At 45.5% G+C, this 14,486-nt stretch overlaps 1 protein-coding gene across 1 annotated transcript; it reads right to left on the bottom strand.

Moving 5' to 3' along the window:
• Positions 1-5,409: 5,409 nt before the first annotated feature.
• Positions 5,410-8,473, bottom strand: LOC142915950 (uncharacterized). The gene is made up of 2 exons (XM_076061582.1): positions 8,404-8,473; positions 5,410-7,654 (listed from the first exon to the last, which is right to left on the bottom strand). The coding sequence occupies exons 1-2, from the start codon at positions 8,429-8,431 to the stop codon at positions 6,627-6,629; spliced, it is 1,056 nt and encodes a 351-aa protein (XP_075917697.1). The 5' UTR covers positions 8,432-8,473; the 3' UTR covers positions 5,410-6,626.
• Positions 8,474-14,486: the final 6,013 nt, after the last annotated feature.

Here is a 14,486-nt window from a genome sequence, read left to right as displayed (position 1 = left end):
TGGATGTACTTCCCTGTTGCATTACCACGTTGATAACGGGGGACGCCACCCTTATTCGCCAAAATTCGTATCGTGCGAGTCCAGCTGAGAAGGAGCACGTGAAATGGGCGGTGGACGAGGTGTTAGTCGCGGAGACAGTTTCACCGTCATACAAGTCCTCGGGGTGCTCCTGTCGTGTTTGTGAAACAAATTGGACGGTAGCCCGAGGTTCTGCATCGATTTCGGAAAGTTTTACGAGGTATCAGTGGCTGATGCGTACCCGCTCCCGCGCATGGATGTGATTTGTTCTGTGGTTCTTTCGGTAAAGTCACGTAGAATGAGAATAAAACAATAAAACAAAACAATGAAATTCTCACAACGTTTCGGCGGGTGCTGGTTTTTGTTTTTTACGTAAGAATTAATGTCGGGATTTTGGCAACTGCCCTTGGATGAATTGTCAAAACCAAAAACTGCATTTCGTATGCCTCACGGGTTTTAACAGTTCAATTGTGTCCCGATGGGTTTACAGTATTCAGTGCTTGCCACGTTTCAGAGAGTCATGAAGCTGGTTCTTGCGGGATTATAACATTTTTGACATGCGTTTTTCTGGATTTTTAATTGTTGTTATTCTGTCTCTCACTGTTCAAATAAACCTACCATTAAAATTATAGACTGATTATTTCTTTGTCAGTGGGCAAACGTACAAAATCAGCTGGGGATCAAATACTTTTTCCCCTCACTGTATTCGTCTTCCCAAGAGATGCCTCGGTTTTCTTTCCTTTTGGAGGTGGCGGCCATGTGCTCAACAAAAAGCTCGGCCCATTGCGTTCAAAGTTCGTAGGCCAAATCAAAAAAGTTTAAGCGGAAAACCAACCTTGGGTGCAGATTCTACAAATGTATCGCCTCTGGACCAAGTCCTAAATCACCCTTGCTTTCCATCAGCTGCGTTGACATGAATCTCGATGGACTCTCACCTGGTCTTTATTAGGGGCAGGATGTTAATCAATATGGTGCCTGCTCTATGACAAGGCAAAGATCTGTTAATGGAAGTTACACACGTCATGACGCAATGTATACACGCACAGTAGAGTACAGTATATTCACGAGCTTCAGCTTGTGCATTTTGTATGGGCAGGATACGTCGCTGCAAGGGATGATAGCTGGAGGTCGCGACTAATACAGGAGTGGCAGCCCAAGGCGTGAACACCGCCCGACGTTGTGACCCGCCCCTAGTGGATATCTGTTAAGAAAAAAAAAAGCTTAATCGGGTTACTCGCGAAATCTAAATAAATATCTTTAAATGGAATCAGCTTTGCGGGGCAGGTGGTTCAGACGGATCGTTACGTTACACCGAAGGGCCGTGACGGGGGGGGGGGAGGTTCATCCAGCAATGGATTGAATATGGCCCGTTGACGGAAACACGCGCAGACGCGCACGCGCACCAAGGAATCCTCATCTCCGCTCGAGCGCCGACAGCCGACAGAGGTGACGGACGCGGCGGTTCGCGCAGTGCCGGGGCTCCCAGGGCGTCCTGGCTGCAACCGCGCGTTGACGATCTTCGTTCGGAACCGAATGGGCGCGCGTCAAGGAGCTGCTCCCCCCCCCCCCCGCCGCTCGCGACACGTAGAGCGAGGCCGTCGGACGCCGTGCCCGGGGGCGACGCGCGGCACCGACCGAAAGCCGCAGCGGAGAGAGCTGCAGTTACGACGCGCTTTTGGAGCGGTGGTGTTAAGTAACAACGCCGATTGTAAAACACAAGAAAAAACGGCGGAGCTGAACGAAGTTGAAATGGTCACGTTAGGAACAACAACAAAACACTGCGTTGGAAACCAGAACACAACGGACTGACGTTTTGGGTAATGGCCTTAATTCAGATCGGGCCCTTCCCCCTCAGCATTTTCACCGGAGACATTGATCGCCACGTGTTAGAACGTCACCGCAAGACCCAAGGAGTTGAGAAGTTAACATGAGAGTTCTAGATTTGAAGCTTTCGTGACTGCAATGATTCATACTCTTTGTTTTTTTTTGGTAAAGTCACGTAGGTAAAAAAATCAATGAAATAAAAATAAAAGAAATAAAAAGAATTTAGTTGTTTTCATATATTTTTATTTTATTGACAGTGTAAACTTCGCGGTCCACGACAGAGGACACAGGACACTCCGCGTCATACGGTGGACCGCATGACCCACAGTGCAGTGCGTCATGTAACCTGCCGCCAATGAATGCCCTTTGACACAGGCTGGCTGTTATGTGTTTACGGGTCACAAGGTCGACTGACGAGACCGAGAGAAGTCAAAACCAGTCCAGGGCGTTTTGCTACTGGAAAGCAATGTATCAGAGGGCCTAATAGGCTTAGACATAGAAAGATGATTTTTTGTCTTTGGTATATATATTTTATCTCAAAAATCCCCGCTGATTGTGCAATGAGCTTCATGTCCTGAGATGAAACATCCATTTGGATTTTTCGCAGAGCAATCCATTGCCTTGTGTTAGAGAACAGCCCACTGAAGCGGATATCACAGAGCAACCTCCGAGGTCACTTGATATTACCTACACACGTGCCCTACTTAGTAGGGGGCAGCACTATCCCACTCGCCTTGCCACAAAAGGTGTTCTCCACGTGGAAACACAACAAAATTTAAGATCCTGTCTGTTCACCATTGAGAACTCTATGTAACCACAGGCAGCATTTGCCTGGATTCGACCCCAGAATCTCAACGATGCCAGCAGAGCGCTCTGAACGCCGAGCAACCCAATCTCTTTGGGATTCGTTTAGTTGTGAAACGGACTTGGCAATTTACCTTTGTGACCCAAAATGCTCCACAACAACCCATAATTAATGAATTAATGGTGTACATTCTCAAGATCGCTTGGTCGTACGAGTGTTGCATCGACATTTGAGAACTGTGGTAATAAAAAAAACAGATAAGCGGAACAAACCTGACTTTATGTTCACGACTCTTGTTAACGTAAAATGTCATGTCACGGTTGTTAATGATAAAGAGATTCTGGCATGTGTGGGAGTACGCCTCACCGATACTAATCACGCCACGGCCCCTGCAACAACTTTAAAATAATCTCGCTCAGGTTCATGAATTGGGCACCTTAGCAAGACTCTGCCCGGATTCCCGCGGCAGCGTTACCGGGCAAATTCCGCTGACGGAGTCGTGCGGACCCACTTTTGCTGCTATAAATTGTCCACGCGATAAGCCACTTTGTTGAGCTATCATTTGCGGCAAGGTTGCGTCTGAAAAAACAGGTCCCTGCAGGGTGGGCTGGTAGGACAAGTCTCTGCGCTGTCTATTGCTGATTTTACACCCAACAGCACGAGATTTCACTTCGTTAAAGTATTGAAAGGGGACGGACGGACGGACACATTAATCTATTGCAGGCTGGTACACTCAGTTTACAACTTCGTTCCTACCAGTATAAGTGAATACCTCAGTTGGACTTTGCCGGTTAAGATGGGTGTGGTTTAGTTTTATTTGCATGTTTATGGGTGATTGTTTGCCTTTTTTGTGTGTATAGTGGAGTGTATAGTGTAGTGTATAGTGTAGTGTATAGTTTAGTATACTAGTTATCACGTGACTAGTGTAGCCAACCAGGTGGTGACCACACTCGTGCGTGCATCTCCACTCGTCCTTGTCTGAAAGTAAGCGCTCGTGTGTGTATGTGCACCCACGTGTTTGTTTGTGTCTGTATGTACGCACACTGTTGCACATGGTTCGCTCGTGTGGGTGTGTAGTGGAACGCACTGCTCATGAAAACGTTGCCTCGTTACGTGGTAAATGCTGCGGCACAACAGGAGGGAACTGCAGGGATGAGGCTCTCCACTCTTGGTGCTGTGAATTAAAACAGCGCCAGGGTGGAGAATCCCGTCCCTACAGCTCGTAGCTGTGACGAAGCGAGAGTGATCAGCGGACAGCCACCATGGTTGCCAGGTAAGGGGAGACTTCACCCGGAACTCTCCTCCACACGTGTTCCCCTTGAACATTGTCGCAATAAACGTACGATCAGGAATCTTTAAAATATCCGACCTTTGTTGTTCCGCAAGAATATTAACACTCAAACTCATATCGAACTCTTCATGAATTCACTTGGTCAAACAGTTCAGGTACTCGGCAAAGCATTTCACCACCCGGTATGCAACAGTTAAACAATCTACTCCAAATCAACACCGAAATGTCAAATCATCATCCACCGTTGACTTCCACATCGATGGAAGCCATTTGCTATGACGTCCAAGCCATTAAACACCGGAACAACGAACGTGCCATTCAAGTACATCTTGAAACCCATTATCTGAAGCAGTTTGTATTAAACAATAACTAAATAATAGAAACACATTTACAATATTGAGCGAAGTTATAGTCACGGACTCTTACCAACTTTAGCTCAACAGGACCACAAAAGCTCAGATATGTGGTTCATAATAAATGAATCAATCTGATTGAAATCATCAACTGGCCAAACACTTTTTGATTTCAACATCACCTTATAAAAGAATAACATTTTAAATATAAGCGCACAACTTTATCTATCTGTGATGAGCGCTGCACTTTCCATTGTTTTCATGCAGGGGGCGCTGCAAACCTACGCACCCCCTGCATGGATGACGGAGGCGCAGGGACAGACGTTCGATTACGTTGGAATCAATCTGCAGACGGCCGTCTTCTCGCACGGCCAGCTCCGTGTCGCCTTATCTCGATCCCGCATCCCAAACAGGTGAAAGTCCCCATCGAACCGAACCCCCGGCAAGGCCGTCTACTTAACGTTGAGAGAAAATTCACACGAAATGTCCTTTTCAATGAAGTCTTCCAGATGTAAATTGAAACAAGCTTTTAATGAGGAAATAACATCATCTAATTCAAAACACAACACAATTCAAAGATGTTTCATTTTAAAACTTCAAAACGGAGCATGGGGTACTTGCGTGAATGCGTCCTTCGTGTGCAAATGTTGTGACTTTCCTGGCCTGAAGGCCGTCAACGTGTTGGACCCTTATTGGTGCACAGCGTCTCAACAACAGCAGTGGGGTTTGCTTCAACCAATGGTTACGAACATCCAGACGTCAATCAGCAAGGAGCATTTCTAGTCCCAGTTAGACAAAATCTACGTCAACACGTAAGACAAAACTACAATTCGTGTTGTAGAGAATGTACCTCCTCCTATACGTGTAACTTTTAAGTGGTATGCCTTGTAACTGATGAATGATCCGAGCGTGCTCCCAATTTCAAAGACGATGAGTTGCTCCAGATGTTTCGTGGAACACAAAAGTACCCTTTGACCTGTATCACAAGAACAACGGGTCTCACCTGAGTTCTCTGTACAGGTTACTTTCAAACACGCACACTTTGTCCTAACATCACTTATTCAATGTTTGACCCTTATAGATCAAATGTTACAAGTATGCACAAAACCAGACAAGTATACATTCTAAATTATTGACAGGCATATTAACAAAATTGGATTACTGCAGTGAAATATACTGCATCACGTTACATCGTATTAACAAGAAGCTTTTTAAAAAAGTTGCACAGTCTGCTTCACCGTGTATGTAAAACATACTATTGTGTCATTCAAAACGAGTAGGCCATTGCATGCTGGCGTCTGAGTGAAAATGTAGCAGATTCTAAACATTACCTACAAACTACACAACTGAGATTACGCATCAATCATCGCCCCCTACTGACAGGCTCTTGTCCACATGCAGGCCGGTGCAGGGCCACCACCTTGTGCCACACAGGGGCAGCTGCTACTTGGGGATGCTCTTCGAGTGTTTCAGACGAGGTACGACACAAAACTCCGAGTTGCTGAGGCGATTAAGCAAGCACCGTGTAAAAGCAATTATTAGAACATAGTGAATGCTTGGGAGCTTATTGGCTCTTGCTCCTGGTTAGAGTCTACCCAACCCACGGGTCCACAAAGTGTTCAACTTCACATTGTCATTAAAGGCCTGTGACAAAGGTGCATCTATTGTAGCGACATCGTCTCTGGCTTACACATCTACCGGGTCTCCACTTGACTTTTGATTGTCTCGGAGGAAGTCCACCCACACCTCCACTTCCACAAACTGCTGGGAGTTGCCTCGCTCTGCCTCACAGTCAGAATTCTCCTCCTGCTTCACGTTGCCTCCATCGATGTGAAGGTCCCATTTTGGAGTTGAATCTTCATCTTCACATTTCACCTTCACTTCTTCCCTCTTCACCATCACTTCTTCCCTCTTCACCATTACCTCTTCATATTTCACCTCGAAACCTTTAAAAGTGTCCAAGCTGGTATTTTCGTCCGGTTCTTGTTTCATGAGTGATGGGCTTATTGTGGCACTTTGACTTTCACAAGCTGATTTCAGATTCCACTCCTTGCAGATCTTCTGATGCTTCCGTGTTCTCTGGTGTACTTGAAGATTTTATGAATGTGCAAACGCCTTCCCGCAGAGTGCACCTGAAGGGTTTCTCTCCCGTGTGTTCTCTGGTGTACTTTAAGATGTGATGACTGTGCAAACATTATTCCACACAGAGTGTACCTCAACGGTTTCTCTCCTGTCTGTGTTCTCTGGTGTACTTGAAGATTTGATTAATGTGCAAATGCTTTCCCGCACACACTGCACTTGAAGGGGTTCTCTCCCGTGTGTTCTCTGGTGTTTTTTAAGAGCAGATGACCGTGAAAATGTCTTCCCACAAACACTGCACTTGAAGGGTTTCTCTCCCGTGTGTTCTCTGGTGTTTTTTAAGAGTAAATGAATCTGAAAATGTCTTCCCACACACACTGCACCTGAAGGGTTTCTCTCCCGTGTGTGTTCTCTGGTGTTTTTTAAGAGCAGATGAATCACAAAATGTCTTCCCACACACACTGCACAAGAAGGGTTTCTCTCCCGTGTGTGTTCTCTGGTGTGTTTTAAGAACAGATGACCGTGAAAATGTCTTCCCACAAACACTGCACTTGAAGGGTTTCTCTCCCGTGTGTGTTCTCTGGTGTTTTTTAAGAGTAGATGAATCTGAAAATGCCTTCCCACACACACTGCACCTGAAGGTTTTCTCTCCCGTGTGTGTTCTCTGGTGTTTTTTAAGAGCAGATGAATCAGAAAATGTCTTCCCACACACACTGCACAAGAAGGGTTTCTCTCCCGTGTGTGTTCTCTGGTGTTTTTTAAGAGTAGATGAATCTGAAAATGTCCTCCCACACACACTGCACAAGAAGGGTTTCTCTCCCGTGTGTGTTCTCTGGTGTGTTTTAAGAGCAGATGACCGTGAAAATGCCTTCACACACACACTGCACCTGAAGGGTTTCTCTCCCGTGTGTGTTCTCTGGTGTGTTTTAAGAGCAGATGACTGTGAAAATGTCTTCCCACACACACTGCACCTGAAGGGTTTCTCTCCCGTGTGTGTTCTCTGGTGTTTTTTAAGAGTCGATGAATCTGAAAATGTCCTCCCACATACACTGCACTTGAAGGGTTTCTCTCCCGTGTGTGTTCTCTGGTGTTTTTTAAGAGCCGATGAATCTGAAAATGCCTTGTCACACACAGTGCACTTGAAGGGTTTCTCTCCTGTGCGAGTTCTCTGGTGCTGTGTCAAATTTCCAGTCCGATCCGTGTCGTATGCACGCTGGTCGCATTGTTGACTTGTCGTACCGAGCTGCTGTGCTGAGTGCATTTGCTCCATCAGACCAGGGTCAGCTGCAGACAGAAAATAAGTATATCCACACCATCTACACGTCAGTATCGAGCCATGGAGGAATGAATATATACAGTCACACGTGACTTACACGTCTATATTCATTCATGTATTCATGACTAGCTGTACTACCCGGCTTCGCCCGGGACTTGGATCCACCACGTCCGGCCGCCTTTGTCTCCCCAGTGGCGATGTTCACACCACCACAGCAGAAGCGGTTCAAATAATCATTACCGGTGGTGGCCGTGAGCGGGAATCGAACTCGGGTCGCCGGGTTCGTTGCGCAGCGTAGCGCTAACCGCTACACTACAATGAGTTACTTTTCCACACACACACACACAGATACACACACAGACACACACAGACACACATACACACACACAGATACAGACACACAGATACAGACACACACAAACACAGACACACACACAGACACACACACACAGATACACAGAGACACACAGACACACACAGATACACACACACAGACACACATACACACACACAGACACAGACACAAACACACACACAACGCTAACCGCTACACTACAATGCGTTACTCTTCCACATGCGAGGATCACGTGACAGATTTGACGTCACAGCTCACTTGCCGTGCAAAAAAATCTATACATTATTGAGCTCTCCTCCCCCCTCTAAAAAAAAAACTAAAAGTGTATTTGTATAATGTTTGTACGGTGTACAGTCTGGAAAGTACCCACATGGCAAATTTCCAGTTTGCTGCATGTCATACCGAGCTGCGCTGACTGCATTTGCTCCATCAGACCAATATTGCGGAGGAAGCGTCAGAGGAAGCGTCAGCTGCAGACAGAAAAAAATAATATCCACACCATCTACACGACAGTATCGAGGCACAGAGGAATGCATATATAGTCACATGTGACTTACACGTCTATACTATACTTATTCATATATTCAGGATGTAGTAAAAACGTTTCCCAAATTCATCACAGGGCTGATATGGCACACAATGAGAGGGCAAATGGTCATAAACATGCCGAGAAGCCCTCGTATCTTCAAAATGAATGTTCACCCAAAACTACGAGCACACAATTTCGGCTGTCTGGCTACAAAAGGAATATTTATGAGAGGTAAATTCAGCTGACATAGCAAAGGGTGTTGAAAACAATACTATTTGTGTTAGGCAGAAATGCATAAATCAACGTTCAATCGCAAATTAGAGGTGTGAATCCAGGCTCAGATGTCCTTGAATGCTGGGATGAACCGTTCCGACTTCAGCTGCATGTGTGTGCTGTGTTAACTTCCTGTTTCCATTCTTATAAAGAGTTCCAGAGGAAAACAAAAGTAAACTATTGTTACGCTATAACCTCCGTGTTCAACAGAGTGAATAGACTTTATTGCAAACACAAACTGTACACTGTCACCGGGTAAACAGGCGGTGGCGTGTCTAGAATCACGCCTGGCCACCTTCATCTGCTTGGCATGAATGCTTCCTCACTCCACCAAGTAATTAATTGAGGATCAATGAACATAGCCGAGGCTAACTGGTGAGATGTTAACTACCTCACCTGGTATACAGGAAGTCGTGGGTTCGATCCCGACCGACGCCTGCTGTATATTTGGAGTTTGCGCGTCACTCCGTTTAGCGTCTTTGACCGATAGACATTGACACACGTATTCTTGTTTCTTTCGGTAAAGTTACGTAGACAGAAAATAACAATAACAGATAATACAATTACATTAAATAAAGACCACTTGTGTTGCAATCAAAACGTGAGTTGTTTTGCTTTATTTACAATTTATTTTTATTTATTTTCATTGTAATTTTTATTTAACTTTCTATCTACGTGACTTTACCGAAAGAACCAAGAATATTAATTCCTACAGTCACCAAAGTTTTAAGTCAAAACATTCACACACGTTGACAAAGCCTCACCTTGTGTTGTTGTGGGCAGGTCGCTTCTGATAACAAGAGCGGTATAGCAGCTCAAGCGGGCTTGGCCTGGTAACAAAAGAAAATAAAAACTGCGTGAATGTTTACAATAAAACAAAGTTACAAAGTGGCGAGCCGGGTGAAGACAAATTAAACTTAAGCGAGATAATTAAAGTGAATGCAATCAGGCGAGGGCAGGAGGCAAGGCCCCGCGTGGCTAGGCCCCGCGTTGTAAAGTTCCAACCTGGACATCGATTCCCATGCTCGCTGCTACTCAACTGACATCCCTACGAGAGAGAGCGAGGCTCTACCTTGGTAAACAACAACAACCACCACAACCACCACCACAACAACCACAAGCGCAATGAGAATTTCTCACCTCGGATTTCAGTGCAGGAAGCGATAGCTTCCTGCACTGATAGCTTCCTGCACTGAAGCGATAGCTTCCTGTTACCTCGTGACGTCATGCGGCAGCAGGTGACATGACGTCACATCCGGGTTACGAGACACGCTCCTCCCACAATGAGCTGCTCCGTAAATAAATAAGTTATTGAATGAATAAATTATGTTAATGTTATCCGTCCCATATGTCGTGGGGTGCTGAACCCGTCGCAAAAAACTCGCGACGGCTTCAACGAATACATTATGTTAATGAACCGCCAGTCACTGGGCGTAGCTTTGCCCAAATAAGGATTGGTACTGGACCGATATCGGCAGTGACCCAAGCGGAGGTGATGTCATGTTCAAGAGCGCGGTGGACGGGGGAGGGGTGAATACCTTGGTGACATGACGTCACTAGCGAGGGACACCTCCCTCTGGCGTTTCACACCGATGAGGTGATGCTGAGTAGTGACGTCACAGAGCGGAATTGGAGTTTAAGTTGATTTAGATTCATTTTCCATTGCTCCCTCCCTTGAACTCAGCAACAACAACGTGGACATTGCATCCCACTGGGATTTTTAGCACACAGCGTTGGTGTACGGTGCTTTTTTCAGGAACATTTAGCTGTTTTTTTCATGAATTTTCTGTTTGCAGAGTCACACAAAGTAGTCACTTTAAGATGTGTTCCTTGTTCTTGTTTGTGTTTGTTGTGGTTGCACTTGATTCAAGAGCCGAATGGCTCACAGGGGTATACCAAAAAATATACTGAAATTATTGTGTACACTCTGTGTGTGTGTACACTGTGTGTGTGTGCACTGTGTGTGTGTACACTGTGTGTGTGTACACTGTGTGTGTGTGCACTGTGTGTGTGTGCACTGTGTGTGTGTACACTGTGTGTGTACACTGTGGGGGGCACAGTCATCTCAGTCGACCAATGGGCATCTTTTCATCAATTTATTATTTTCCAATTTTGTTTTTGTTATTTTCTATTTACGTGACTTTACCGAAAGAACCAAGAATGTGGTAGCACATTCTCTATTCATTGCAGACGTTCCAGGTTAAAATCCGACAGGCACACCTGGCTACCCCAGTAACATTCACCACAATATGCGCAGTCTGCTAAACGGCAGATGTAAAACATAACGTTGTGTCATTCACAACGCATGTTGGTGTCACGGTAAAAATTGTGGCAATTCCAAACATTATCCAGAAACTCCACAACGGAGACACGCACCCCCTGTACCAACGACGGAGGCGCAGGGACAGACGCTCGATTACGTTGGAATCGATCTGCAGACGGCCAGCAGCTCCGTGTCGCCTTATCTCGATCCCGCAATCCCAAACAGGTGAAAGTCCGCATCGAACCGAACCCCCGGCAAGGCCATCTACTTAACGACGAGAGAAAATTCACACGAAATGTCCTTCTCAACGAAGTCTTCCGGATGTAAAATGAAATAAGCTTTTAATGAAGAAATAACAATCATCTAATTCAAAACACAACGCGATTCAAAGATGTTTCATTTTAAAACTTCAACACGGAGCACGGGGCGCTGGCGTGAATGCGTCCTTCGTGTGCCGTAAATGTTGTGACTTTCCTGGCCTGTAGGCCGTCAATGTGTTGGACCATTATTGGTGCACAGCATCTCAACAACAGCAGTGGGGTTTGCTTCAAGCGAGAGGTATGAACATCCAGACGTGAATCAGCAAGGAGCATTTCTAGTCCGAGTTAGATAAAATCTACGACAATACGTAAGACAAAACTACAATTCGTGTTGTAGAGAATGTACCTCCTCCTATACGTGTAACTTTCAAGTGGTATGCCTTGTAACTGATGAATGATCCGACCGTGCTCCCTATTTCAAAGACGATGAGTTGCTGCAGAGGCAGATGCTTCATGAAACACAAAAGTACCCTTTGACCTGCATCACAAGAACAACGGGTCTCACCCGAGTTCTCTGTACAGGTTACTTCCAAACACACACACACTTTGTCCTAACATCACTTAATCAATCTAGATTTGAACACTTAATCAATGTTTGACCCTCATAGACAAAATGTTACATGTACACGCACAATCAGACAAGTATTCATTCTTAATTATTTACAGGCATATTAACAAAATTGAATAACTGCAGTGAAATATCCTGCATCAGGTTACGCCGTATAAACAAGAAGCTATTTTAAAAATATGCACCGTCTGCTTAACAGTGGATGTAAACATACTATTGTGTCATTCAAAACGAGTCGGCCATTGCATGCTGGCGAATTCTAAACATTAGCGACAAATTACAAAACTGAGATGAAACATCAATCATTGCCCCCTACTGACAGCCTCTTGTTCACATACTCTTTGGTTCTTTCAGTAAAGTCACGTAGGTAGAACAAATAATAATAGATCACGACGTTTCGATCGTAACAACAGCGGTCGTCCTCAGGCGGAAAAAAAATGCAGGCCGGTGCAGGGCCACCACCCTGTGCCACACAGGGGCAGCTGCTACTTGGGGATGCTCTTCGAGTGTTTCAGACGAGATACAAAACTCCGAGTTGCCGAGGCGATTAAGCAAGCACCGAGTAAATGTAATTATTATAACATAGTGAATGCTTGGGGGCTTCTTGGCTCTCATTCCTGGTCAGAGATCTCCCCAATCCACGGGTCCACAAAGACTGGCCGCTCGCTCTTACTCTGCTGGTTGAACCTAGGAATTGAGTGTTCAACTTCACATTCTTTTCATTAAAGGCCTGTGACAAAGGTGCATCTATTGTAGCGACCGTCTCAAGCTTACACATATATCGGTTCTCCATTTGACTTTGTATTGTCTAGGACAGGGGTCGGGAACCTATGGCTCGCGAGCCAGATGTGGCTCTTTTGATGATTGCATATGGCTCGCAGATAAAACAAAATATTCTCACTTGTTTTAATCCATCCATCGATTTTTCACTGCGCATGTCCTGTTCAGGGCTGCAGGAGCAATTGTCCATTATTTTAATTGGATGATACTGGCCTATGTTTGCCGTTGCTGGGTAAAACAGGTAAACGCCCCCTTTTGAATCAGTCTGAGACTGCGTCTGCTCGGTCATTAGCTCAAAGCTAACCCTTCGACGAAGAAGATGGCGAAAAGAAAAAAAGACGACGAGTATCGTACATTTCAGGACGAATGGACCGAAGAATTCGCCTTTGTGGAGAGAGCGGGTTCTGCGGTGTGTCTAATTTGCAATGACAAAATTACATCGTTGAAACGGTCGAATGTAAAGCGGCACTTCGACACGCGCCACGCTACCTTTGCATCAAAATACCCTGCGGGAGACAGCAGAAAGAAAGCGTGCCAAGAGCTTCTGAGCAGGGTGCAAGCTAGCCAGCAGCAACTCCGCGTATGGACCCGGCAAGGTGACTATAATTCGGCTAGCTTTGCTGGTTCTTTAGCAATAGTGAGGAACGGAAAACCATTCACAGATGGCGAGTATGCTAAAACGTTCATGCTGGATGTAGCCAATGAACTTTTTGATGATCTTCCGAACAAAGACAAGATAATCAAATGGATACAAGACATGCCTCTGTCGGCAAGAACTGTTCATGATCGTACCATCGTGATGGCAAACAAAGTGGAGGAAACGCAAGTGAAGGACATAAATGCAGCGCCGTTCTTTTCTCTGGCTTTGGATGAGTCAACAGACGTGAGCCATTTGTCGCAGTTCAGCGTGATTGCAAGATATGCTGTTGGTGACACACTGCGCGAAGAAAGTCTTGCTGTTCTGCCATTAAAAGGGTCCACAAGAGGTGAGGATTTATTCAAGTCTTTCATGGAGTTTGCTCAAGAAAAAAGTCTGCCTATGGATAAACTTCTCTCAGTGTGTACTGATGGTGCTCCGTGTATGGTGGGGAAAAACAAAGGATTTGTGGCGCTTCTCCGTGAACATGAAAATAGACCCATCCTAAGTTTCCATTGCATTATACACCAGGAGGCACTTTGTGCTCAGATGTGTGACAGGCAGTTTGGCGAAGTGATGTCGCTGGTCATTCGTGTGATCAACTTTATTGTTGCCCGAGCCTTAAATGATCGCCAGTTTAAAACACTGCTGGATGAAGTTGTAAATAACTATCCTGGTCTGCTTTTGCACAGCAATGTGCGTTGGTTGTCAAGAGGGAAGGTGCTTAGCCGTTTTGCGGCTTGCCTGAACGAAATCCGGACTTTCCTTGAAATGAAAGGCGTCGGGCATCCTGAGCTAGCCGACACCGAGTGGCTCCTCAAGTTTTACTATCTCGTAGATCTGACTGAACATCTGAACCAGCTCAACGTGAAAATGCAAGGCATTGGAAATACAGTGTTATCCCTTCAACAAGCTGTATTTGCTTTTGAAAACAAGCTGGAGCTTTTCATCACGGATCTTGAAACAGGTCGTTTACTACATTTTGAAAAACTGAGCCAATTTAAAGATGCATGCACAGCAAGTGAGCCCATTCAAAACCTTGATCTCCACCAGCTAGCTGGCTGCACATCCAGTCTCCTACAGTCCTTCAAAGCACGCTTTGGAGAATTTCGTGA

The sequence above is a fragment of the Petromyzon marinus genome, unplaced genomic scaffold (assembly GCF_048934315.1).
Source record: "Petromyzon marinus isolate PM22_M1 ecotype Great Lakes invasive population unplaced genomic scaffold, UKy_Petmar_22M1.pri1.0 PM_G_Scaffold_37, whole genome shotgun sequence".
Lineage (NCBI taxonomy): Eukaryota > Metazoa > Chordata > Hyperoartia > Petromyzontiformes > Petromyzontidae > Petromyzon > Petromyzon marinus.
Note: the sequence above shows the minus strand (reverse complement) of the source record. Positions and strands in the feature narration are given on the sequence as shown.